Source organism: Pantherophis guttatus, chromosome 11, assembly GCF_059756535.1.
Source record: "Pantherophis guttatus breed Tessera chromosome 11, ASM5975653v1, whole genome shotgun sequence".
NCBI classification, from domain to species: Eukaryota; Metazoa; Chordata; class Lepidosauria; order Squamata; family Colubridae; genus Pantherophis; species Pantherophis guttatus.
The window spans coordinates 23,563,708-23,587,818 of record NC_142073.1 but is presented as its reverse complement, the minus strand read 5'-3'; the positions used below and the strand labels follow the sequence as shown (position 1 = coordinate 23,587,818).

At 46.8% G+C, this 24,111-nt stretch overlaps 1 protein-coding gene across 3 annotated transcripts; it reads right to left on the bottom strand.

Moving 5' to 3' along the window:
• Positions 1 to 355: 355 nt before the first annotated feature.
• LDHD (lactate dehydrogenase D) lies at positions 356 to 23,106 on the bottom strand. 3 transcript variants are annotated; one of them, XM_034425534.2, is made up of 11 exons: positions 22,827 to 23,106; positions 18,232 to 18,344; positions 16,450 to 16,591; positions 13,398 to 13,539; positions 11,377 to 11,536; positions 10,051 to 10,250; positions 8,832 to 8,960; positions 6,003 to 6,130; positions 4,833 to 4,923; positions 3,374 to 3,485; positions 356 to 1,657 (listed from the first exon to the last, which is right to left on the bottom strand). In XM_034425534.2, exons 1-11 carry the CDS (start codon positions 22,884 to 22,886, stop codon positions 1,492 to 1,494), a joined length of 1,443 nt encoding a protein of 480 aa, XP_034281425.2. In that variant the 5' UTR covers positions 22,887 to 23,106; the 3' UTR covers positions 356 to 1,491. The 3 variants fall into 3 exon arrangements, with proteins under 3 accessions (XP_034281425.2, XP_034281427.2, XP_034281426.2); XM_034425535.2 differs by lacking the exon at positions 3,374 to 3,485 and having other exon boundaries at positions 1,368 to 1,657; positions 22,827 to 22,939; XM_034425536.3 differs by lacking the exons at positions 16,450 to 16,591; positions 18,232 to 18,344; positions 22,827 to 23,106 and adding an exon at positions 13,741 to 13,850.
• Between the last annotated feature and the right edge of the window lie 1,005 nt (positions 23,107 to 24,111).

Below are 24,111 nucleotides of genomic sequence, written 5' to 3'. Positions count from 1 at the left end.
GTCTGTGTATGATGACGACAAAGATAGTGTTGCTTTTTGTATGGGTGTTGTTGTGACATCTCGCAGTTATCCCAAATTAGTGGAATTTGTGTTGTATTGCCACAATGGATTGGATCCAACAGATGCCTCTGGAACCATTTCCAAACTTTGGAGACTCCCAATGTGTGGACTTCAATTCCCAGAATTCTCGATAACAAGCATGCTGGCTGAGGAATTCTGGGAACTGAAACCCCCAGGTTGGAAAATGTGGCATAAACTTACTTCCTGCGACAGGCCAGCCTGGTTCAAAAGGCTCTGACCTCGAATTACACCTGAGCATTTCCATATTATGTGAATAAACACACATAGCTGCAGCTCTCACCACACAAACACACAGCATTAATTTTAATATAGATTTGTAAGACAAATTCGGACAATTGCCAAGTTCCGTATGCTTACTGTGCCTATCAGGGGCATGGCTGCCAATGCTACGTCACCCTTTTCAAGTGGGTAAAAATCCAAAGGAAGCTGACAGGTGGCTGTAGTATTTAAGATGCGTGAACTTCAACTCCCAGAATTCCCCAGCCAGCACAGTTGCAGCTAGACTTTTGGTAGCGCAATATTGGAAGAAGGAAGATTTGCCTAACTATTGAAGAATGGACATTAAAAGTTGCGAATCTGGCAGAAATGGCGAAGATTTCAGCATATTTGAAAGATCACTCACAAGAAAGATATATATCGGGATGGAGAAGATGGATTGATTATATTCAAAAGCAATATCGGACTAAAAAGTATCAAATAGCTTATGAATGAATAGAAAAATTAAGAGTATATTTAGTTAAGTAAAAGGGGAGCTAAAGTGTGAAGGGGGGGATAGGAATCCTTAGTTTATTAGCTTAGTTTAGCATATGATTGTTAATTGTTATACCCTATATTTTGTTCTGGGAAGTTTGGGAGGGGGGTGGGGGGGTAAGGAAGGGCGGGATGGGGTGGGGAAATACTTGTAAAAAAATTTTTGTTTTTTTTTCTTTTTGTAAAACTTTTTAAAAAAAATTTGGGAGTTGAAGTCCACTCATCTTAAAAGAATGACAGCTGGGGAATTCTGGGAATTAAAGTCTATGCATCTTAAAAGCATGTCAGCTGAAGAATTTGGGGAGTTGAAGTCCACAGATCCTAAAAGAATGCCAGCTGGGGAATTCTGTCCATGCACCTTAAAGTTGCCAAGGTTTAGAGAGTTTTCAGGTTTTGCTAAGCCACTTTCTTGGTTTTGAGTTATCATGTCCTGTGAATCCAGCCTACCGTCGTTTATTCAGCAGACTAGAATTAAACATAGTTTAGTATGAGGTGTTCGTTGTAGACACCTCTGGAGAACAACCACAACACCTGACTTTGGTTAATTGTTGTATTTCTGACTCTGCTGGAAAGAGGAGATAAAAGCGAAGACGCCTCACTCTGGACTTCTCGGCAAGAAAAGCAGATTCAGGAGAGTCTCCCAGCCAAGCCTTCCTGTGGTTAGAGCACCTTTCCAGGGTTCATGAGGTTTTTGGGATCCAAGGCCATCTTGATCTGCCGCATGGTGGAGAGGGCCACTTCTCCTACTTCCTCACGCAAAAGCTGACGTTTGCCCAAGCCGATACCATGCTCCCCCGTGCAGGTGCCACCCACTGCCAAGGCTCTCCTGGAGAAAAGGGGCAAAAGAGGTCAAAATACGCACCCCAAATATCACTTCCAAGGTTAAGACAAGTAAAGGAACTAGGCATTTTTTCCTCTCTCTTTCTCTGTCTGTCTGTCTGTCTGTCTGTCTGTCTGTCTGTCTGTCTGTCTATCTATCTATCTATCATCTATCTATCTATCATCTATCTATCTACCTACCTACCTACCTACCTATCTCTCTCTCTCTCTCCCTATCATCTATCTATCTATCTATCTATCTATCTATCTATCTATCTATCTATCTATCCATCTATCATTAACAGAGTTGGAAGGGACCTTGTAGGTCATCTAGTCCAACCCGCTGCTCAAGCAGGAGACCCTACAGCATTTCTGATAAGTGGCAGTTCAGTCTCCTTGAAAGCTTCCAGTGATGAAGTTACCACAACTTCTGTAAGCAAATTCGGTTCCACCTATTAATTATCTTCACTGTCAGGAAATTCCTCCTTATTTCTAGGTTGAATCTCCCCTTGATCAGTTTCCATCTATTATTCCTTGTCTGGCCTTTGGGTGATCATCTATCTATCTATCTATCTATCTATCTATCTATCTATCTATCTATCTATCTATCATCTATCTATCTATCTATCTATCCCTCCCTCCTCCCTCCCTCCCTCCCTCCCTCATCTCTCTCTATCATCTCTCTCTCTCATATCTATCCATCCACCTGTCAGCTATCTAATTTCTCTTCCTGCCCTCCCTTTCTTTCTCCCTTTTCGTTTCCTGCCTTCCCTTCCCTTTTTTTCTCTTTCTTTCTCTCTTTTTCTTTCTTTTTCTTTCCCTTCCTCTCTCCCTCCCTCCCTTCTTGAATTTATCCCTTCCCTTAGGAGCCTATTCTTCATCATCCAGAAAACACTTTATCCCTAAAATCTTCAGCCCAGGAATAAAGGATTATCCAAAGGGACTTGGAGAAAAGACGTGCAAGCTGCTAAAGACCCTTGTAGGGAAGACGACTCGGCCTCAAGACAAAGGCGAGAGTGGGAAAGAAACTCAGAAGGGCCCACCTTAACTTTGTTGGCCTAAGAGAGGAACCGGGAGCACCTTTGAAAACGGACACACTACCCCATAGGTCTTCAAACTTGGCAGCTTTAAGACTTGTAGACTTCAACTCCCAGAATTCTCCAGCCAGCTGGAGAATTCTGGGGGTTGAAGTCCACAAGTCTTAAAGTTGCCAAGTTTGAAGACCTCTGCACTACCCCTTCCAGGTAGGCTAAGTCTACCTAGCCCTTGAGTCTTCGGAGAGGGGCAGCATCTAAATTTAATTAATTTGATTAATTAATTAAATTAAATAGTAGGAATTCCAGTAATGTTCCTTTATTATAACAAAGTAGAATAACAGAACCTTGAAAAGCTTGACAAGGTTTCTTTCTCACCATCTTCTATTAAACCAAAATCAAGGCGGATTATTTTGAGTCTCCCTTTTTCTCTCTCTTTTCTCTCTCTCTCTCTCTCTCTCTCTCTTTTTTTTTTCTCTCTCTCTTTTTCCGGATTGGAGAATCAAAAATCTCCCAAGATTTTTTTTTCTAAATTCCTTGTCACTTGTGCCTTCCCCCAACATGGACCGGAGGGGGATGTCTCTGGCTACAAGGCTTTTAAACCCCACCTTTTCTGTTGTCCAATTTGTGTGGGCAAGGGGCTCTTTCGTCCACCCCACAAAAGGCTTCTCCCACCCACCCCAGCCTACCTGCCCAGGCGTTTGGCAAACTCAGCCACCCTCTCCTTTTCTTCCACGTCTTCAGGATCAAGAACCAGCAGGCAGTGGAAGTTGCCATCCCCAACGTGGCCAACAAGAGGACCTGGAGACGTGAAAGGGACAGCACCCCTCGTTTCAACCTTCCTTAAACATGTTCTTTGGGACCGCAGCGCCCATTGTTTTGCAAATCAAGGAGGACACCCTTTTCTTCTGGAAGATACCCAATGTTGTGGTCCGCCAGTAGCCTGTGGAGCTGGCAGTGGAGTCAGAGAGCGATGAGGCTGAGGAAGAACATGGGCCAGCCCTGGAGGCTGGGGAAGGCCCGGATGAGGGCTCTGCGTCGGAGGCAGAGATGGGGCCAGGGCCATCGGGGAGCGATGTGCGGACTCCAGAGCCTCCAGAGACTGACAGTAGAGAGGCAGAAGAACAGGAGGAGCCTGTTCCTAGTGCACGTATGAGAAGAGCTGCCAGAAGGCAGAAGCAGCTAAAGCAGAGAGAACGACTCGGGAGTAAGGCCAAGAGATGAACGGCCCCTCCCATAAGGCTTAAAAAACCAGCAACGGCTCTTGGCCTCTTTGCCAGAAAACAACCGTTGAGAGAATTGCTTCTTGTTTGGCTGTAGTTATTTCTTAAATTCCTGAACTGTTGCCAAGAAAAGCATTTGGCAGTTTGCCTATTTATCCCAAGGTCAGAGATAAACTAAAGACTGGTGTTTTAAGGACTTTGCTTTCATTTCATTTGGAATAAACTGAGAATGAGTTAATTCTCAGCTGTTTTAATAAAATCTGTTTGTTTTTTGGAACTGTTTTGCATTTAATATCAACTACGTGGGCCTGAGTCACAACACCCAACCACTCCTTATACCGTACCAGAACTGGCCAGTTAATATATGATTTTGGGTAGTCCTCAAGTTATGACCCTAACGAAGCATGGTCTTAAGTTGTAAAAGCCATAAAACATGATTTTGCCAGGGTTTTTTTTGTGTGTGTGGCCGTCATAAGCGCGAATGCCGCCATCATTAAGCCAAACCCCTGGTGCAATTTTGCCGAAAATCTGAAAAATGTTCCTATGACTGCGGGAGGATAATTTTCTGGCCACAGTGAGACTCGACAAGTCCACCTTCCAACTGAAACTCTCACTGGCCAGGATGGGGTAGTTTCTGCTTCAGTGTCGTGTGATCCCAGCTAAGGTTTAGCCGTAATACCGTTTTATTTGTTTGCAGAAAACCTGTTAATGTGCAACCGACTTTTCTTTGACCTGTCTTCAGAGCTCAGTATGTTGTGCAAACCCAGCTTCTGTTAATTATTTCTTTAAATGACACCAATTGAGAAAGACTTCTATGCAGCCGAGATTAATATGTTTGTTTTGAACTTGCCTTCATTCTCCCATGTCCTGGGCTGGACCACCAAACAGCCTCGTGACTAAAGTGTCCAACCCACATTCAGCTCACCTGTAAGGTTGGAGTCCAGCAAATCTTTCTTGGTTTCTAGCAGGACCTCAGGGAGGCGTGAGAGGGGGACACACACGTCTGTGGAGTAGCCCTGTGGGAAGTTGAGGAAGGGTAAAAGGTTGCATTAGAGCGGGGTTTCTCCACCTCAGCCACTTGAAGATGTATGGACTTCCAACCCCCAGAATTCCTGGGAGCTGGGCTGGCTGGGGAATTCTGGGAGTTGAAGTCCAAACATCTTCAAGTGGCTGAGATCATAATAATAACAACAGATTAATAACAGATTAACAGAGTTGGAAGGGACCTTGTAGGTCATCTAGTCCAACCCCCAGTCCATTCAGGAGACCCTACACCATTTCTGACAGATGGCAGTCCAGTCCCTTCTTGGAAGCCTCCAGTGGGTGAAGCTCCCACAGCTTCTGAAGGTCCTTTCACTGATTAATTGTTCTAACTGTCAGGAATTTTCTCCTTAGTTCTAAATTGCTTCTCTCCTTGATTAGTTTCCACCCGTTGCTTCTTGTCCTGCCTTCAGGGGCTTTGGAGAATAGTTTGACTCCCTCTTCTTTGGGGCAGCCCCTCAAATATTGGAAGATGCTCTCCTGTCTCCCCTGGTCCTTCTCTTCACTAGACTAGCCATGCCCAGTTCCTGCAACTGTTCTTCATATGTTTTAGCCTCCAATCCCCTCATCATCCTGGTTGCTCTTCTCTGCACTTGTTCCAGAGTCTCAACATCTTTTTTATAGTTTGGTGACCAAAACTGGATGCAGTATTGTAGGTGTGGTCTTACTAAGGCTTTATAGAATGGTGTTAGTACCTCCCTTGATCTTGACTGTATCCCTCTGTTAATGCAATTTAGGATTGCGTTGGCTTTTTTGGTTGCTGCTGCACACTGTTGGCTCCTATTTAGCTGGTTGTCCACTAAGACTCCCAGATCCCTCTCACAGTCACTGCTATTAAGCCTGGTTTCACCCAGTTTATATGTGTCCTTTTGGTTTTTCTTCCCTAAGTGTAAGGTTCAGAAACACTGCTATAGACCCACATCATCAACCAGTTTTGAAACTCAGAACTGGGATCAGGGAAAGTGCAAGGCAAGGTAGATCGTTCAGAGAAGTGAGCCAAACTACAAAATAGGGGACTGTTCTTCCAAGATAACCTGGCTGCCCTCCAGCTCACCTTTTTGCCGGGACGAAGAGCCAAAGCTGCATACCAAGCATTGTGTCGAGCTGCCCAGAGCTGCCCACGGGCCTCCGGTTCCCGGGCCCACGCAAAATCTGAGCCCCCGTTGGACTGCAGAATCGCCTCTGCAAAGGGAGACTTGCATTACATCCCACTTCTGCCACCAAGGCAATCTGGTCCTATTGATCTAGTTTATAGGATGATTCCACCGTGATCTACTGAATCATACAGGTAGTCCTCGACTTACAACCATTTCGTTTAGTGACCATCCAAAGTTACAACGGCACTGAAAAAAGTGGCTTGTGACCTTTATGACTGTTATGACCACTGCAGCATGGTCACATGATCAAAATTTGGATGCTAGGCAAATGGCATAGGGTCTCCGGCTTGAGCAGGGGGTTGGACTAGAAGACCTTCAAAGTCCCTTCCAGCTCTGTTCTGAATGATGGATTGAATCACTGCAGTTGTTAAATTAGTAACTTGATTATTAAATGAATCTGACTTCCCACTTTGACTCCGCTTGTCAGAAGGTCATAGGAGGTGGCTTTTATGACTCATATTTACAATGGTTATGACCGTGATGGCGAACCTATGGCACGGGTGCTACAGGTGGCACGCGGAGCCATGTTGCCTGGCACGCCAGCTCAGCTCTGGCGTGCATGTGCGCACCGGCCAACTGATTTTCGGGCCTTCTGGGTCCACCAGAAGTAGGGAAACAGGCTGTTTCCTGCATCCGGAGGGCCTGGGGGAGGGGTGTGGAAGGCCCGTTTTTCTTTCTCATTCCAGATCCTCCAGATCCTCTCTATGCATCTGGGGAGGGCGAAAACAGCCTTCCCCATCCCCTCGGAGGCCCGAAACAGCCCGTTTTCCAACTCCCCAGATGCATAGAGAGGATCTGGAGCCAGGTGAGAAAGAAAAACGGGCCTACTGGGCTATTGCATGCCAGGAGCGGGGGGGGGGTTGCGTGCGCATGCGCGGGGCACATTATGGGTGTGGTCACGCGCACGCACGAACCTTCCCCGCCCCCCGTCCCTTCCTGGCACACGATGGCAAAAAGATTAGCCATCACTGGGTTATGATATACACAGGATCATATGATCTTTATAATTACGACCTTCTCACAAGCAAAGTCAGGCCGGAAGTGAGATTCACTTAATAATCAAGGTACTAATTTAACAACTGCAGCGATTCAATCCATTATTCAGAATAAAGCTGGAAGGGACCTTGGAGGTCTTCTAGTCCAGCCCCCTGTTCAAGCAGGAAATCCTATACTATTTCAGGCAAGTGGCTGTCCAGTCTCTTCTTTAAAACCTCCAGGGATGGAGCGCCCACGATTTCTGGTGGCAAGCCGTTCCACTGGTTAATTATTCTCCTTGTCAAGATTGTTCATTAACTGTTAGTTAATTGTTTTCGCTGCTTGGATTTTCTTAACAGCTGTGGCAAGTAAGGTCATAAAATGGGACAAAATATTCGCTTAATATCTGTCTTGCTTAGCAACAGAAATTTGGGGCTCAATTGAGGCCATAATTCAAGGAGTACATATACAGGAGTACATATATGACTGGTGCGGTGGCCAAGAGGTGGAGCTCTCGCCTCACAATCAGGAAGGAGGCTGTGAGTTCAATCCTAGGTAGAGGCAGATATTTCTCTCTCTGGGTACACTGAGGAGCCTGGTGGCGCAGCAGACTAAACTGCTGTTAAAAGTAGCACTTAGCTGCCAGCTGCCTGCAATTACTGCGAGTTCAATTCTCACCAGGCTCAAGGTTGACTCAGCCTTCCATCCTTTCTAAGGTAGGTAAAATGAGGACCCAGTTTGTGGGGAGGCAATAAGCTGACTTTGTATAAAAAAAGAACACCGCTTGGGGGGGCCAAAAGCCCTACTAAGCAGGTATATACAAAAGTATGAAGGCTATTGCTTAATGCACTGTAAGCCGCCCTGAGTCTCCGGAGAAGGGTGGCATATAAATCAAACTAATAAATAAATAAATAAATCTGCTGGGGGGGGGGAACTCTGCATTGGAGACAGGAAGGGCATCCAGCCAGTAAACACTGCGAGCCTGGTGGCGCAGCAGACTAAAGCACTGTTATTAACACCAGCTGCCTGCAATTACTGCAAGTTTGAATCTCGCCAGGCTCAAGGTTGACTCAGCCTTCCATCCTTTCTAAGGTAGGTAAATTGAGGACCCAGTTTGTGGGGGCAATAAGCTGACTTTGTATTAAATATACAAAAAGGATGAAGGCTATTGCTTAACGCATTGTAAGCCGCCCTGAGTCTCCGGAGAAGGGCGGCATATAAATCAAATTTAAAACAAAAAAAACCACAAAACACTCAGCTCCATTCAGTTGCCCAGACTCCACCCCGCAAGGGATTATGGGAGCGTTAAAAGATGATGATGAGTCATTCCCTTCACTGAGTGATGCATAGCCTAGAGGTGGAGCTCTCGCCTCACAATCAGGAGGCTGTGAGTTCGATCCTAGGTAGAGGCAGATATTTCTCTCTCTGGGCACACTGAGAATATTTCTGCTGAATAAAACTCCGCACTGGCGACAGGAAGGGCATCCAGCAACTAAACGCTCTGCTAGCTCCACTCAGTTGCCCAGACTCCACCCCGCAAGGGATTATTGAGTCGTTAAATGATGATGATATACAGGACTACCTATACAGAAGCATCTGGGGTCCATGCATCGCCAAGCCCTACGCAGAGCTGAATTCACACACCTCGCTAAGGCAACACCAATCAGAGAGAACAGTAGTCATGCGCTGTGCAAACCAGGTCCAGCCATACGCCCCCCCCCCATTCCCAGGCCCCTCTACATGGGACATACCTGTCGCCCCTACTTGCTCCTCCACGCTCTGCTGACTGCCATGGAACTCCAGGAAGAGGGTGGGCAGTTCTGCATAGCTCAGGCCACTGTAGCGGTTACAGGCCCTCATCATCACCTCATCCAGGAACTCTGCAGGGGGAAGGAGGCTCCGGAATAGGAGAGGGCCCAGCCAATCTGGCTTCCCAAGTTTTTGACCGGCAGCCAGTTTTTGAATTGCACACTACAGGTAGTCCTCTATTTATGACCGTAATGGAGCCTGCCCAGTTCCAGAAGACCCCCCCCCGCCATAGTTTGAACAATGAAATGCAAGCTCCTCAGACACAACTCCCTCTTCCTCCAGAACTGCCACCACAGTCCCATCTGATTGCAAATTCTCTTTCCTCAAACAACACGAATGGAAACCTTGTGCCTCCTCTCTGCCCAGTTTTGTGGTGGCGCAGTGGTTACACTGCAGTATTGCAGGCTGATTCTGCCCACTGCCAGGAGCTCGATCCTGACTGGCTCAAGATTGACTCAGCCTTCCATCCTTCCGAGGTCAGTAAACTGAGGACCCAGATTGTTGGGAGCAATTGGCTGACTCAGTAAACCGCTTAGAGAGGGCTGGAAAGCACTGTGAAGTGGTATATAAGATTAAGTGCTATTGCCCTTCCATCCATCCATCCATGATGCACAGTGGTTAGAATGCAGCATTGCAGGCTGATTCTGCCCACTGTCAGGAGTTCGATCCTGACTGCTCAAGGTTGACTCAGCCTTCCATCCTTCTGAGGTGGGTAAAATGAGGACCGAGAATGTTGGGAGCAAGAGGCTAACTCTGTAAACCATTTAGAAAGGACTGTAAAGCACTGTGAAGCAGTATATAAGTCTAACTGCTATTCCTTCCTTCCTTCCTTCCTTCCTTCCTTCCTTCCTTCCTTCCTTCCTTCCTTCCTTCCTTCTTTCCTTCCTTCCTGTTAGAATGCAGTATTGCAGGCTAACTCTGCCCACTACCAAGAGTTCGATTCTCTCTGGCTCAAGAGGTTGACTCGGCCTTCCATCTTTCCGAGGTGGGTAAAATGAGGACCCAGATTGTTGGGGGCAAATAGGCTGACTCTGTAAACTGCTTAGAGAGGGCTGCAAAGCATGATGAAGCGGTATATAAGTCTAAGTGATGCTGTTGCTGTTACTCTGCCTCCCCCCTCCCAGTTCCCCTTCCCCCACGAACGTCTGGGGTCCTACTCACCAATGCGGGCAATGGGGAGCCCGGCTTGGAGAACCTGCACGGTGCTGTCCACAGCTGCTCGGATGTTGGGGAAGGCACAGATGGCTGCCACGGTGGCCTCAGGAATACCATGCAGTCTCAGCGTGGCCTGGGTGATGAACCCCAAGGTCCCCTCCGAGCCCACAAACAGCCCCGTTAGGTGGTATCCAGCAGCGCTTTTCCTGCAGAGGAAGGAAGAACCTGGTGAGGTCTGAGAACCCAACCTATTTATTTTCTTTATTTATTTATTTATTGGTTCGATTTATATGCCGCCCTTCTCCGGAGACTCGGGGCGGTTTACAATGCGTTAAGCAATAGCCTTCATACTTTTGTATATACCTGCTTAGTAGGGCTTTCGGGGTCCCCTAAGTGGTGTTCTTTTTTATACAAAGTCAGCTTATTGCCCCCACAATCCGGGTCCTCATTTTACCTACCTTGAAAGGATGGAAGGCTGAGTCAGCCTTGAGCCTGGTGAGATTTAAACTTGCAGTAATTGCAGGCAGCTGGCAACTAAGTGCTACTTTAACAGCACTTAGTCCACTGCGCCACCAGGCTCTTACAACCTAGGTATAAGGCCTGGCCTCCCCCCCTTTATTCAAGAAAATAAAAACTCTCGAAACTTTAGCATTTCAAAAGGAACCTTTTATTAAATAGAGGGGATAGCAGGGCAAAAAGAAAGCAGGCTCTGAGGTCCCCTCAGGCCACACAGTTAGAATAAAGCAGTGTTTCTCAACCTTGGAAGCTTGAAGATGGGTGGACTTCAACTCCCAGAATCCCCCAGCAGGAGGGGTGGGGTCACCCGCCAACGTGGTCCATTGGAGAATGTGATTTATGACATGCCCAGGAAGGAGGGCGGAGACACGGTCATGGGGGCCTGTAACTTACGTGGGGTCAGAGCTGACACCACTTGAGTAATTGCCAGAATGTTGCTCTTAATAAATGATTGGATTTCTTTTGAAACTTGGCTCGAGGCTCAAGAATTAATTAGGGCATCTTTCGGAAACTTCATAGCAGGCCTAGAACTCAACATCTTCTGGTGACTGGACTTTGGGCCAAGACTAGAACTCAAGACTGTCCTGGTTTCTAGACTGTCGCCTTAAATCCTAATCCAAACTGGTTTAAACATTCCTGAGCAAACCTCAGAGCGCTTGCTGCCAGTGGGGAAGTCATGCATCTCTGAAGGGCACCACAGAAGAGGCATCTTTGGAAGGTGAAAGCTCACCCCGAGACCTCTGCCAAGAGAGTTCCCTGGCTGCCACCCACCCAGATGTGACCCAAGGGGGAAGAGAGAGGGAGGCGAGGGAATACCTGGGCCGCCGGCTCTGCCCGGCTGTGTGCAGGATTCTCCCATCTGGCAGGACCACTTGTAAGTTGAGGACATTCTGCCGCATGGTGCCATAACGCACCGCGTTCGTCCCGGAGGCTGCAGTGGCCACCATGCCACAAAGCGAGGCGTCGGCCCCGGGGTCTGAGAAGGAAGGGAAAAGCAAAGGGAGAGGAGAACCTGAGACCCTCGCCCACCTCCCAACAACTGCATGAGCCTTACGCCAATTCTTAGGCCAAGATCAAGGGAGCTACTAATACCACTCTATAAAGCCTTAGTAAGACCCCACCTAGAGTATTGCATCCAGTTTTGGTCGCCACACTATAAAAAAGAGGTTGAGACTCTAGAAAGAGTGCAGAGAAGAGCAACCAAGATGATGAGGGGACTGGAGGCTAAAACATACGATGAACGGTTGCAGGAACTGGGCCTGGCTAGTCCAGTGAAGAGAAGGACCAGAGGAGACATGAGAGCAGTCTTCCAACATTTGAGGGGCTGCCACAGAGAGGAAGGGGTCAAGCTATTCTCCAAGGCACCTGAAGGCCAGACAAGGAATAATGGATGGAAACTGATCAAGGAGAGATTCAATCTGGAAATAAGGAGGAATTTTCTGACAATGAGAACAATCAACCCGTGGAACAGAAGTTGCCTTCGGAAGTTGTGGGAGCTTCATCATTGGAGGCTTTCAAGAAGAGACTGGACTCCCATCTGTCAGATATGGGTTAGGGTCTCCTGCTTGGACTAGATGACCTACAAGGTCCCTTCCAACTCTGTGAATCTAAAATCTAGACCAGTGGTGGCGAATCTTTTACTCACCAAGTGCCGAACAGGTACGCGCTTCAAGCGCTTTGGATGTGTGTGTACTACATGCCAACGTGTGGCTCCTCTCCCATGCACTGTGCGTGCAACTGCACATCTGCGCATGCGCATAGCTTTAGAGTGGCTCCCCTGTGCACTGCGCATGGAAGCGCACCATCTGCACATGTGCATGGTTTTGCATGGGCAATGCACATGTGTGAACACCATCTATGCATGCGCGCGCTGTGCACAAGTATTCTCGGACGCATGCACCTGCGCAGGAGAGCTTGGAAGACCAGCTGGGTCCCCTGAATTGCACGCATGCGCACCAGAGGCCCCAACACCACCTGGTGCACGCGCACATGTCCAGCTGCAGGTGACAGCTCGTGTGCCCAGAAAGATGGCTCTGTGTGCCACCTTCGACACGCTGTTGTGGCCCGCCAGCGGCCTGCACGGCCTGTGGCTGATCCCGACGACGAGGAGGCTGGTGTGGTGTCGTGCCAGCAGCCTGTGCAGCCGGCGCTCGCGTCGGACAGCGAGGAGGCTGAAGAGGCTGTGGTGCCAGAGGCAGAGACTCAGCCAGGGCCTTCAGAACCTCCAGAGGCTCCTTCAAGTGCAGAGAGTGAAGTGGAGGAGCCTCTCCTCAATGCTCGAGCACGCAGGGCTGCCAAAAGGCAGGAGTGGCTACTCAGGAGGAGGAGGTCTCCTCGAGAGTAAGGCTTGGGGCTAATTGGCCACTCATTGGTGCCTATTTAAGTCGCACGCAGTTAGCAATTGTTGCTGGAAACAACGTTTAATTATTACGCAGAGCATTTTGGAGAGTGAGTTTCTTATCACATCTTGGTTTCTCGGCTGGTTGCCAACCTTTGTCAGACTTTGTTTATTCTTTGTAACTTTATAGCAGGCTGATAAGGACATTTGCACTGAAAGCCTGCATTTTGAAAGGGGTCTGTTTGTAATAAACGGAGTTTTTGGAGCTTGGTGTGTGTCACACTCCGTGGGATCCGGAGCTGGGGCAGAACACACACATGACATAGATTCCCCATCATGGATCTAGACCCTTCCCCCAGGGGCCCTGCCTGAGCCTCAGCTGGAGCACCTGGACAGGTATACCAACACAGCCCCTCCCAACTTTGCTAGGGGAAGCCCCCCCCAACCTTGGCCCACTGACACCCCACCCCCACCCACCTCCGTCTCCAAGCTGCCGTACCGACAGGGAACCAGAGACCGTTCCCTCGCAAGTATTTGTTCAGTGCCTTCCGCGTCACTCCTGCCTCTACAGCAACCGTGAAATCTTCAGGGTTAAGCTCCGAAATTTGGTCCATTTTCGTCAGGTTGACACAGACACCTCCCTGGTGGGAAAAACACAGGCAGGATTCACACAACTCCATGACTCAGATTATAAAGATGCAGTTGATATTAGCAACAGCAATAACACTTAAGACTTATATTCCCACCCCCTAGCACTTTACAGCACTATATATGCAAATAAGATAAGCATTATTTGCATATTCCCCCCCGCCCCCCCAAATCTGGCTCCTCATTTTACCGACCTTGGAAGGATGGGGGGCTGAGTCAACCATGCCGCCGGTCAGGATCGAACTCCTGGCAGTCAGCAGAGATTAGCCTGCATTGCTCCATTCTAGTCATCGCACCACCAGGGTTCATATCTCTTACTTCAGATAAAGTTTCTTAAAATCAAATCTCCTGCCTGAGCTGGGGGTTGGACTAGAAGACCTCTAAGGTCCCTTCCATAGACTCTGTCATTCCGTTAACGCTTCTACAAATTCCTACTCTAGGCTGCAGCCATGGAATCTCCTGGTGGTGTCCACTCCTAACTACTCATAGCTCTGTCTATCTTACTGACATGCTACAACAACAATCACGTCTCATGTAAATGTAAGTTAGGAATGTCACTGCGTTTTTGTATTTACCAGATGAGCTATTATTTTTGGACTTTCAGACTTACCGTAGCTTGCCAAGTTCTTATCAGTAACTGATACTGCGCATGTCTACATTCTTTCACTTTCTTCTTACTTTCTTTGTTCTCCTGCCAGGAGGTCCGACCAGGAGAGGTGGCCGGCAGGAACGTTGCCAAAATGTAATTAATTAGACTAGTGAGATGTTTTATTTTCTTTATAACAAATAAATGAGTTTTTCTTAGAAAATATATCTTCGGGTTTATTTTCTTAATGTATACTTCAAGGAAAGGTCTCGATCCACTTCTCTAAATCAAGGTGCAATTACCCAAAAGCAGAATGGGATTAATTAGCACCCTGACAAGGAAAACCCACCTAGAATTCCAAACTGGGGGGGGGGGCTGTAGTCTCTCATAGCCCTTCTTAGCCCCCACCTGCTGAAACAGTCTGTTCTTTTCCTAATTAAGACGGCTCACCCAGCTAAAAGCAGAACCTGGCAGGGCCATTAAGCAGAAGACTTAGGTGCAAAAGGGAACCTGGCTATCAGGCTGATGGAGAGCGACCCCCTCCTCTTATTTGTCTCCCCCTTTCTAATAACAGGACTTGAATCTGGATCTCTCTCCTCGTGGTTCAGCCTTTCAATGCCCGGGGAAACTCTGGATTCTGGACTAGGATCCCATGCCATTCGGGGATGGTTCACCCAACACACCAAATCCTAATGTGATCTGGGGTGGGTTGGAGTGCCTGGGAACCCAGGCATTTGCAGCTGACAAACCAGGTTTTAAGGCTTGGGGGATGCTGCGTGTAGCTTATCCAAGAATAAAAGAAGCCACAGCTTAAGTGCCAAGTGTCCAAGCCATCCATACAGTGCTTTAGTCTACAGTTCACAAAGAGGAGGGGGGTCAACTTATTCTCCAAAGCACCAGAAGGCAGGACAAGAAACAACGGATGGAAACTAATCAAGGAAAGAAGCAACCTGGAATTAAGGCGAAACTTCCTAACAGTGGGGACAATCAGCCAGTGGAACAGCTTGCCACCAGAAGTTGTGGATCCTCCATCACTGGAGGTTTTTAAGAAGAGACTGGACAGTCACTTATCTGAAATGGTCTAAGTTCTCCTGCCTGAGCAGGGGGCTGGACTAGAAGACCTCCAAGGTCCGTTCTCTCTATTCTGAATTACCGTATTTTTCGGAGTATAAGACGCACTTTAGTTTTTGGGGAGGAAAATAAAGAAAAAAGCTGATTGGCAGGTGGATCGGCCTCCCGGAATACCCCCAATCAGCTGTTCCTAGAGGTGAATTTTAGCAACAGGTTCCTTGGTTGTGAGCTCTGTGCCTTGCTTTTTTTTCTGCCTCTGAAACTTCTGAAACTCTGTTTCAGAAAAAAAAACTTTTTTTTCTGCCTTTGAAACAGCTTCAGAAAAAAAGCCTCTGAAGCTCTGTTTGAGGGCTTCTTTTCTGAAGTTTCGTTTCTGATGCTTTTTTCAGCCTCTGAAACCGCCAGGGCTACATTCAGAGCAGGGGTGAAATGCTCCCGGTTCGGACCGGATCACCCGATCCAGTAGCGATGGCGGCGGGTGGTTCGGAGAACCAGTAGCAAAAATCCCTGTGCCCCCACCTCCATGCCCAGCTGAGCTGCACGATCATCAGAGGCTTTTTTTTTTTTTACTTTTAAAAGTATTTTTTCTACAACCTCTTCAGCCCCAAAAATGCTTTTAAAAATAAAAAAAGCGCCTCTGATTATCGCCCGGCTCAGCTGGGATTTTCAAAGGCTTTTCAAAACATTTTTTTCTGCAACCTCTTGGCCGAAGAGGTGGTAAAAAAAATGCTTTGAAAAGTCTCTGACGATCCCAGCTAAGTTGCCTGATCAGCAGAGGCTTTTCAAAGCATTAGAAAAAATGCTTTGAAAAGTTTAAAAAAAAAAAAAAGTTGGCCACGCCCACTCAGTCACATTAACCCCCACCAAGCCACACCCACAGAACCGGTAGTAACAAATTTTACATTTCACCCCTGATTCAGAGTATAAGACGCACCCAGATTTTCACCCTCTTTTTTGGGGAAAAAAGGTGCGTCTTATACTCTGAAAAATACGGTAAAATTGATCCATTCCTACAGCTGTCCCAGCTGGCCAACCGAAGCTCAGAAGGTCCCACCAACCAGCATTGAAGAAACCACATTGACTTAAATGTAGACCAAGCAGAGATCCAGGCCCCGAGGTCCAGCTGAATTAGAGCGACCCCCAATTAAGACTCCGGCCAGATCCCATGCAGGATTAAGCCCCCAGAGCCTCTGCAGGGATCAGGCCAGCCTCTGCTCTACCTGGCCGCAGTTCCTCCAGTTCTTACCTGCACGGCAGTGACCCCCCCTTCCAGTCCTGTGCCCGTCCCGAAGGGGATGACGGGAACCCCTCGGCTGTAGCACGTCGCTGCCAGCAAGCTGACTTGCTCCACGCTCTGGGGCCAGACCACGGCATCCGGGGGGCAGTTCCTAGGAGGGAGGAACATAGCAAGCCTCTATACAGGTAGTCCTCGACTTATGACCACAAGTGAGCCCAAAATTTCCGTTGTCAAGTGAGACATTTGTTAAGTGAGTTTTGCCCCATTTTACGACTTTTCTTGCCACCGTTGTTAAGTGAATCACTTTCAGTTGTTAAGTTAGTAACATGGTCGTTAAGTGAATCTGGCTTTCCCCACTGACTTTGCTCATCAGAAGGTTGCAAAAGGGGATCACGTGACCCCGTGCGACTGTCATAACTGTGAGTCATTTGCCAAGCATCTGAATTTTGATCACGTAATAATGGAAATGCTACAACTGTTGTAAGTGTGAAAAGCCATCCTAAGTCACTTTTTTCAGTGCTGTTGTAACTTCGGTCACTAAACGAACTGTTGTAAGTCGAGGACTTCTTGTACAGAGGAGGCTGGGAGCACCTTAGCTGAATAGCAACTTTTAATAAATAATAACGAGTAACTTTTTTACAGGGACGTGGTGGCTCAGTGGTTAAGACACTGAGCTTGTCGATCGAAAGGTCGACAGTTCGGCGGTTCAAATCCCTAGTGCCACGTAATGGAGTGAGCTCCCGTGACTTGTCCCGGCTTCTGCCAACCTAGCAGTTCGAAAGCAGGTAAAAAATGCAAGTAGGAAAATAGGGACCCCCTTTGGTGGGAAGGGAACAGCGTTCCGTGAGCCTTTGGCATTGAGTCATGCCGGCCACATGTCCACGGAGACGTCTTCAGACAGCGCTGGCTCTTTGGCTTTGAAACGGAGATGAGCACTGCCCCCTAGAGTCAGGAATGACTAGCACATATGTGTGAGGGGAACCTTTACCTTTTAAAAAGGCTTTTGCAAAACAGCCAGCCCAGCTCTGCCCCCACCACAGCAGATGGAACCATTTGGGGGCCAGAGCAACAATTCTTCCAGGGACCCCAAAAGAAAAGGGCTCATCCAACATACAATTCGGGCTTTGAAAAGATCGAGAGATACAGGGAGAGCTCGCTTACTGAATGCCTTGTTTAGTGACTGTTCCAAGCATAGTTCTGTGAGCAATCCTCACATTTCTGACCACCTGTAGCATCCTCCTCCGTGGTAATGCAATCGCCATTTGCGTGTTTCACAACTGGCTTCCGACAAACAGAATCACGGGAAAAGCCGGCCGCAAAATTGTAAGTTGTGGCCATGTGATGGCTCACTTAACAACCAGTGACTTGATTAATGACTGAAGTGGAAATGAGGTCATACATGTTATTGAGGTCATATGCTAAGTGACCGCGGCACTTAGCAAGGTCGCAATTGTGGTCGCTAAGCGAGGATTACCTATATATCCATTTTTTTAATTCCCAGCCGTACCAGAGGAAATATAGCCCCAAATTATTTCAAAAGTCTGAGATTTCCCATTTCCTCAACATCCACAGAGGACCAAACAGGAGACACCAGATTTATGACTAGGATCTATGACAGGGGGGGTCAAACTCGATTTCATGGAGGGCTGCATCAGGGTTGTGTTTGACCTCCGGGTGGGTGGGCATGCCAGGGAAAAGAGCTTGGGGGGCCACGCGCACGTCCCCTCGGGCCCCGTTTTCAGCCATCGCGTGCGCCGCATTTTCTGGCCTCCCAATGTAGAAAAGACATACCTGTGCATAGATTCGTCCTGCCCATGTTGCTCGCGGACAACAGTGGCCGTGGACACATTGGGGCCCCCCATAATCGCTCTGAGGGAATTGAGGAAATCCTCTGTCAGCCACTCCTGGGGAAGGAAAGGAGGCCATGTGGAGATCATGACAGAAAGATGGAAGCCCGAATTTGTTTGTGGCTGTCTCAACTGAAGCGGTGGCAACTCTACATTGTATTTTTTTTTTTTTAGTTTGATTTATATGCCGCCTTTCTCCGGAGACTCAGGGGCAGCTTACAATGCGTTAAGCAATAGCCTTCATACTTTTGTATATTTATACAAAGTCAGCTTATTGCCCCCACAAACCGGGTCCTCATTTTACCCACCTTAGAAAGGATGGAAGGCTGAGTCGACCTTGAGCCTGGTGAGATTTGAACTTGCAGTAATTGCAGGCAGCTGATCTTAATAACAGTGCTTTAGACTGCTGCGCCACCAGGGCTCCTATTTATTCCCCATGGGTACCTCTCCTTCCCAGCGTGGGTTCAGCAGACCCACAGAGTCTTCATCCTTTCCTTTTTTACGGTTTTGTACCAATTTCCCCGAGGCACTAAAACAGACCCCAACCAATGGGAATTTAAAATTCCTAACAGTGAGGACAATTAACCAGCTGGCCTTCAAAATTGTGGGCACTTCATCTCTGGAGGTTTTTTAAGAAACAAGTGGAGAGTCACTTATCTGAAATAGTATATGTTCTCCTGCTTAAGCAGGGGGCTGGACTAGAAGACCTCCGAGGTCCCTTCCAGCTAATTCTAATTCTAATTCTGTTCTGTTCTAATTAGGTTCGACTCTTATTCCTATTCTATTCTATTCTATTCTTATTCCTGTTCTTATTCCTATTCCTACTCTAGGCTATTCTTCTAAAGCGAAAGCCTCTGTCCAGTGGAGCTCAACTCCTGGTGGCTTTGTGGACCTCCCCTTACAATGTTCTTGGGAACAGGATGACTTTTCCATTTCCAAGAACTCTCTAGAGGATTCCCATTCTAATATTAACCAGGCCTGGCCCTGCTTAGCTTTAGAGTCAGACCACAGAAATAGCTTCAGTCCCAAATAAAACCCAGCTGCAATGCTTCTGATGGGGATCTCTAAGTGTGTGTGTGGGGGGGGGGTGAGGGTGGGGGGGAGACTGGAGATCTAGTAGATCTCTACTTCTGATCAGCAACAGACACCCAGTTTGCCGGGCTCAGACTGTTACATGCTGGATCTCTTGTAGACCTAATCTTGTCTGCACTGCAGCTGTAGACTAGATTTGTGCAAAGATCTATTGTGACACCAAAATCTGGCTGGACAAGGAGAGAGGTGGCTTGTCCCCAATAGATCCTGCCCCCACCACCACCTGAATCAATTGAGAATGTCTACTGAAGATCCCCACATACCAAAGCAGGATTTCCCTTCCCAGGAAGAAAGCCGGTCTGGAGGAACAGAGCGTGCCCCTGTGCATGTACAGAGGGCTGTCCCCTTCATCTTGTTAACAACTTTGAGAAAGTAAAAGTGGGTGTTCTCTCTATGTGGGGGCTCCCCTCCTCCTCCTCTGGACACCCCCCCACTCTTTTGGGAGCTATTCAAAATCTGGCTCTTCTGGAAGGTTTTTAAACACCAGGGTTATTAAAAATGCAATTGTTAATATAGGTAGTCCTGGACTTATAACCACTCATTTATCGATCCTTCAAAGCACTTGTTAGGAAATGGCTATTGTCTAACTAGTTGGTCAGGCAATATAGAAACTATCAATACATGTTTGTCAAAAGGTATTATATTGCTTTAAGACTGTATTGCATCATCCTGCATCCTGATTGGCTAAGCTCTGTAGCCAATGTACTTAAGGGGAAGCCTGAATCATGGCTTGTGTGGATACTACACCATTTTACCTGCTTATTTGCTGTTATTCTCCACTTGTTCTCTCTGCATGATCACTGTTTGATCATTGCTACTTGTAGCTTTCTACTATTTATTGAATGCTTTAACACTGAACTTGTTCCTGTTTGAAACTGAAGAACTGTTTTATTGTGTAATGACAACAACTGGTAAGAAGACTTTGTACTTGGAATATCCCTGAATTGATATTTTAACTATCGCCTTATCTGTGTATGACTTGGATTGTTATTGGACTTTGCTTTACTTTTTTCTAAAAGTAAAAGACTACCACAACTCAGTGTGTCAGTATATTAACTGTGGTTATTCACTCTCAGCCACTTTCATCTGCATACTCAAGGGATACTCTGCTCAATAACCCATAACATCGGTTATGAGCCAAGAATATCCTTAACAGCACTGAAAACAATGGTTTATGACTCACTTACAGCCATCCCCACAGTCACAAGATCAAAATTCAGGTGCTTGGCAACTGGCATGAATTTAGGATGGTTGCAGCATCCCAGATCTGACAAGCAAAGTCAATGGGGGAAGGTGGATCCGCTTAATGACTATATGATTCACTTAACAACAGGAGTTGTTCCAGTGATTTGTTTAACAACCATGGCAAAAAAAAAAAAGGTTGAAAATTAGTCATGGCTTGCTTAGCAATTACTTTGCTTACCAAGGGAAATTTTGCTCACAACTGTGATTGTTAAGTAGCAGACTACCTATAATTGAATGTAGTTTTGATTTATTGCATTCTGTGTGTATCTACTTATTTCTGCACCTGGCTTGTTGTCAACTTCCCCAAGTGACTTGCACCTGAAGTGTCTTAAACAATCTTATAAACAACTACAGTAGTGGTCAAAATTGTGGAAACTTTTTGGGAAAAGTTTTGAGGTTTGATGGCTAATAATACCACTTTTTTAGTGGGGAGTTTCAGGATAATTATATTCCACTGCTGGAATGGCCTTGGAATAGCCCAGACCTTAACCCAATTGAAAATCTATGGAGCCGACTAAGGAAACTTGTTACTCAGAAGCGACCCAGCAATAAAACCCAGTTAATAGAAGCCATCATTTAATCTTGGTTTCACATTATAACAACTGCAGAACTCAAAGACTTGGTTCACTCCATGGGAAGATGTTGTAAGGCCGTCATTCATGCTAAAGGTTACCCAACTATTAACTGACATGATAATTTTTGCATATCTCGTTTTTTCTACATGTTTCACTTTTCTTCTTTATACTGTAATTGCTATTTTAATAGCAAATCCTTCATAAAAGTTATTGTATTACATTCTTGATTCAATTATCTTTCCATTGATATATAATTTTATGGTATTACTCAAAAAAGAAAAAAACCTGGTGTTATCAAACCTCAAAAATACTCTTTTGCACAATTTTGGCCACTACTGTAAATATGCAATGGGCAGAAATCCAACCGGTGAAGCTTTAGGGCCCTGTTTTTCAAACTTGTCTACTTTAAGGTGAGCCAGACTTGCAACACACCCGGTGGGGTGGGCCATTCTGGGACTTGAAGTCCACCCCTCTTAAAGTAGCCAAGGTTGAAAAATCATGCTTTAGGACCTCTTTTGTGTCGGAAGGGGAGAGTTACTATCATCTTGGCAACTTCGTGCAATTGTGAAAAGTAATCGCAAACCACACTAAACACCACCACACTTTGCACAACAGCCCAAGTCAAGACGCAACCTCATTAATCTCATCAGGTGGGAACTATGAGAAGCCTGGCAAAGCAACACCTTTCTCTCGACTCCAGGAATGGACAACTTTAAAACTGGTGGACTTTAACGGAGACATGGCTGGCTCGGGAATTCTGGAAGCTGAAACCCACAAGTCTTAAAGCTGGCACGGCTGCCCACCCTTGCTCTAATAATCCAAGGGTGGGAAACTGTGGCCCTTTAATGACTTGTGGACTTCAACTCCCAGAATTCCTGAGCCAGCCAGGAATTCTGGGCATTGAAGTCTACAAGTCTTAAAGGGGTCCAGAGTTCCCCACCTCTGACTTAAACGAAGGCAAGTTCAAAACAAATTGATTTGTGGACTTCAACTCCCAGAATTCCTGAGCCAGCCAGGAATTCTGGGTGTTGTAGTCCACAAGTCATAAAGGGGGCCACAGTTCCCCGACCTCTGCTCTAACCCAAACTAACCTCAATCTCTAAACTTCCCTTAGGGTACAATCTGGCGTTCCAGCGACTGGGAGGCCAAGCGCACCTGGTGCAACCAGGAGCAGCAGAAAAATCCGAGAGGAAAAAAAATAATCAAATAATTGGGTTTTGTACGGGGCAGAAGCCAAAAAAAAAAAAAAGAGGCAAGAACCTGGCTCAGGTAGGCAGGCAGGCAGGTAAGCAAGCGAACAGAAAGCTCCCTTGCGGTACAAGGTTTACACACTGGCGTTCCAGCGACTGGGAGCCCAAGCGCACCGGGTGCAACTGGGAATTGCAGAAAACTCCCTGCGGGGGGGAAAACAAAACCCAAATAACTGGATTTTGCAAGAGGCAAGAACCCGGCTCAGGTAAGCAGGTAAGCGAGCCAGCAGAAAACTAGCAGATCTGCAGCTGACCCGCGCAAGCTTTCTCCGTGCAAGGGGTGCAGCCGTCTCCCCCCAAGCCTTTGCTGCTCGACCCCGGGTCTCTGGAAGCCCCCCAGCCCTCCCGAGAGGGGCCGCGCCCGCCCACCCGCCTACCTTGGCGGGCGCTGCAGAGAAGCGCCTGGCCGCGCAGCCCAGAGCGCGCCCCAGAGCCATGGCTGTCCGCGGGGCGTGCCGAGGAAGGGCGGCAGGGAGGCGGTGCAGCCCGGCTGCGGCTTAAGGAGGACCGGGAGCCCGAAGGCCGGAGCTCTGCGCGAGCCCCGCGCGTTTCTTCCTCGCCTGATTTCTCCACGCAAAAAAAAAAAAAGATGTTTGCAGCATGCTGCAACCTTTGCATTGCATGCATTGCTCCAAAGCAGCCTGGCCACCGGCTGTCAATTGGGAGATCTTGCAAAAGCGCCTTTCCTTTCTCCGCAATTGGCTTTATTTATTTATTTATTTTAATTTGATTTATATGCCGCCCTTCTCCAGAGACTCAGGGCGGCTTACAATGTGCTAAGCAATAGCCTTCATACTTTTGTATATTTATACAAAGTCAGTTTATTGCCCCCACAATCTGGGTCCTCATTTCACCTACCTTAGAAAGGATGGAAGGCTGAGTCAACCTTGAGCCTGGGGAGATTCGAACCTGCAGTAATTGCAGGCAGCTGGTCTTAATAACAGGGTGCTTTAGACCACTGTATTTATTTGGTACAGACCACTGTACCATTTATTTATTTATTTATTTATTTATTTATTTATTTATTATTTATTTATTTATTAGTTTGATTTATATGCCATCCTTTTCAATGCTTTTAAGCAATAGCCTTCATACTTTTTGTATATACCTGCGTAGTAGTGTTATGGAATGATGAGACTGAACAACATTCCTGGGTCAGCCAGAGACAGTTTATTGCGCAGTTTCAGAATCAGATTTGTATCTGCAATTCTGAACAAAGAAGTCTGATACAATTGCTTTTATACATATTCAAGACAAAGGATTTTGTGAGCACAGCAGTTTTCCATATATGGTTAACATACATTTGTTACATTATAATTGACACTTTCTAATTACTAAATTCCTTCATTATTTTCTAGTTCATAAGATTATCTTAGCTAAACAACCTTCCTCAATTCTGTGACTGCTGATGCGTAGATTCATGGCTGCTTTTGGATAATAAGTAACTTTTGTTTCATATGGATGTCCTTGCATTCTTGACAGCTAGGCCCCTCAGAAGATATATATTACCAAGAATGGAATTTAGCTGACTTAGTGTAATCTCTAAACAAGCACTTTTCTTTCTTATAATAATGTGAATAAAGAGGGTCCTTCAGTGTTCATATAGCTGACCCTGTACTATTCCTACATCATTCACATTAGTAGGGCTTTCGGCCCCCCTAA

Excerpts from the sequence above, each read along its gene's own strand:
- LDHD (XM_034425534.2), bottom strand. The coding sequence starts at position 22,886 with ATGGCTCTGGGGCGCGCTCTGGGCTGCGCGGCCAGGCGCTTCTCTGCA. Across the intron at positions 18,345-22,826 it reads TCTCTGCAGCGCCCGCCAAG|GAGTGGCTGACAGAGGATTT; the intron begins GTAGGCGGGTGG and ends TTCCTTCCCCAG. Across the intron at positions 3,486-4,832 it reads GCTGGACTCCAACCTTACAG|GTCCTCTTGTTGGCCACGTT; the intron begins GTGAGCTGAATG and ends TCACGTCTCCAG.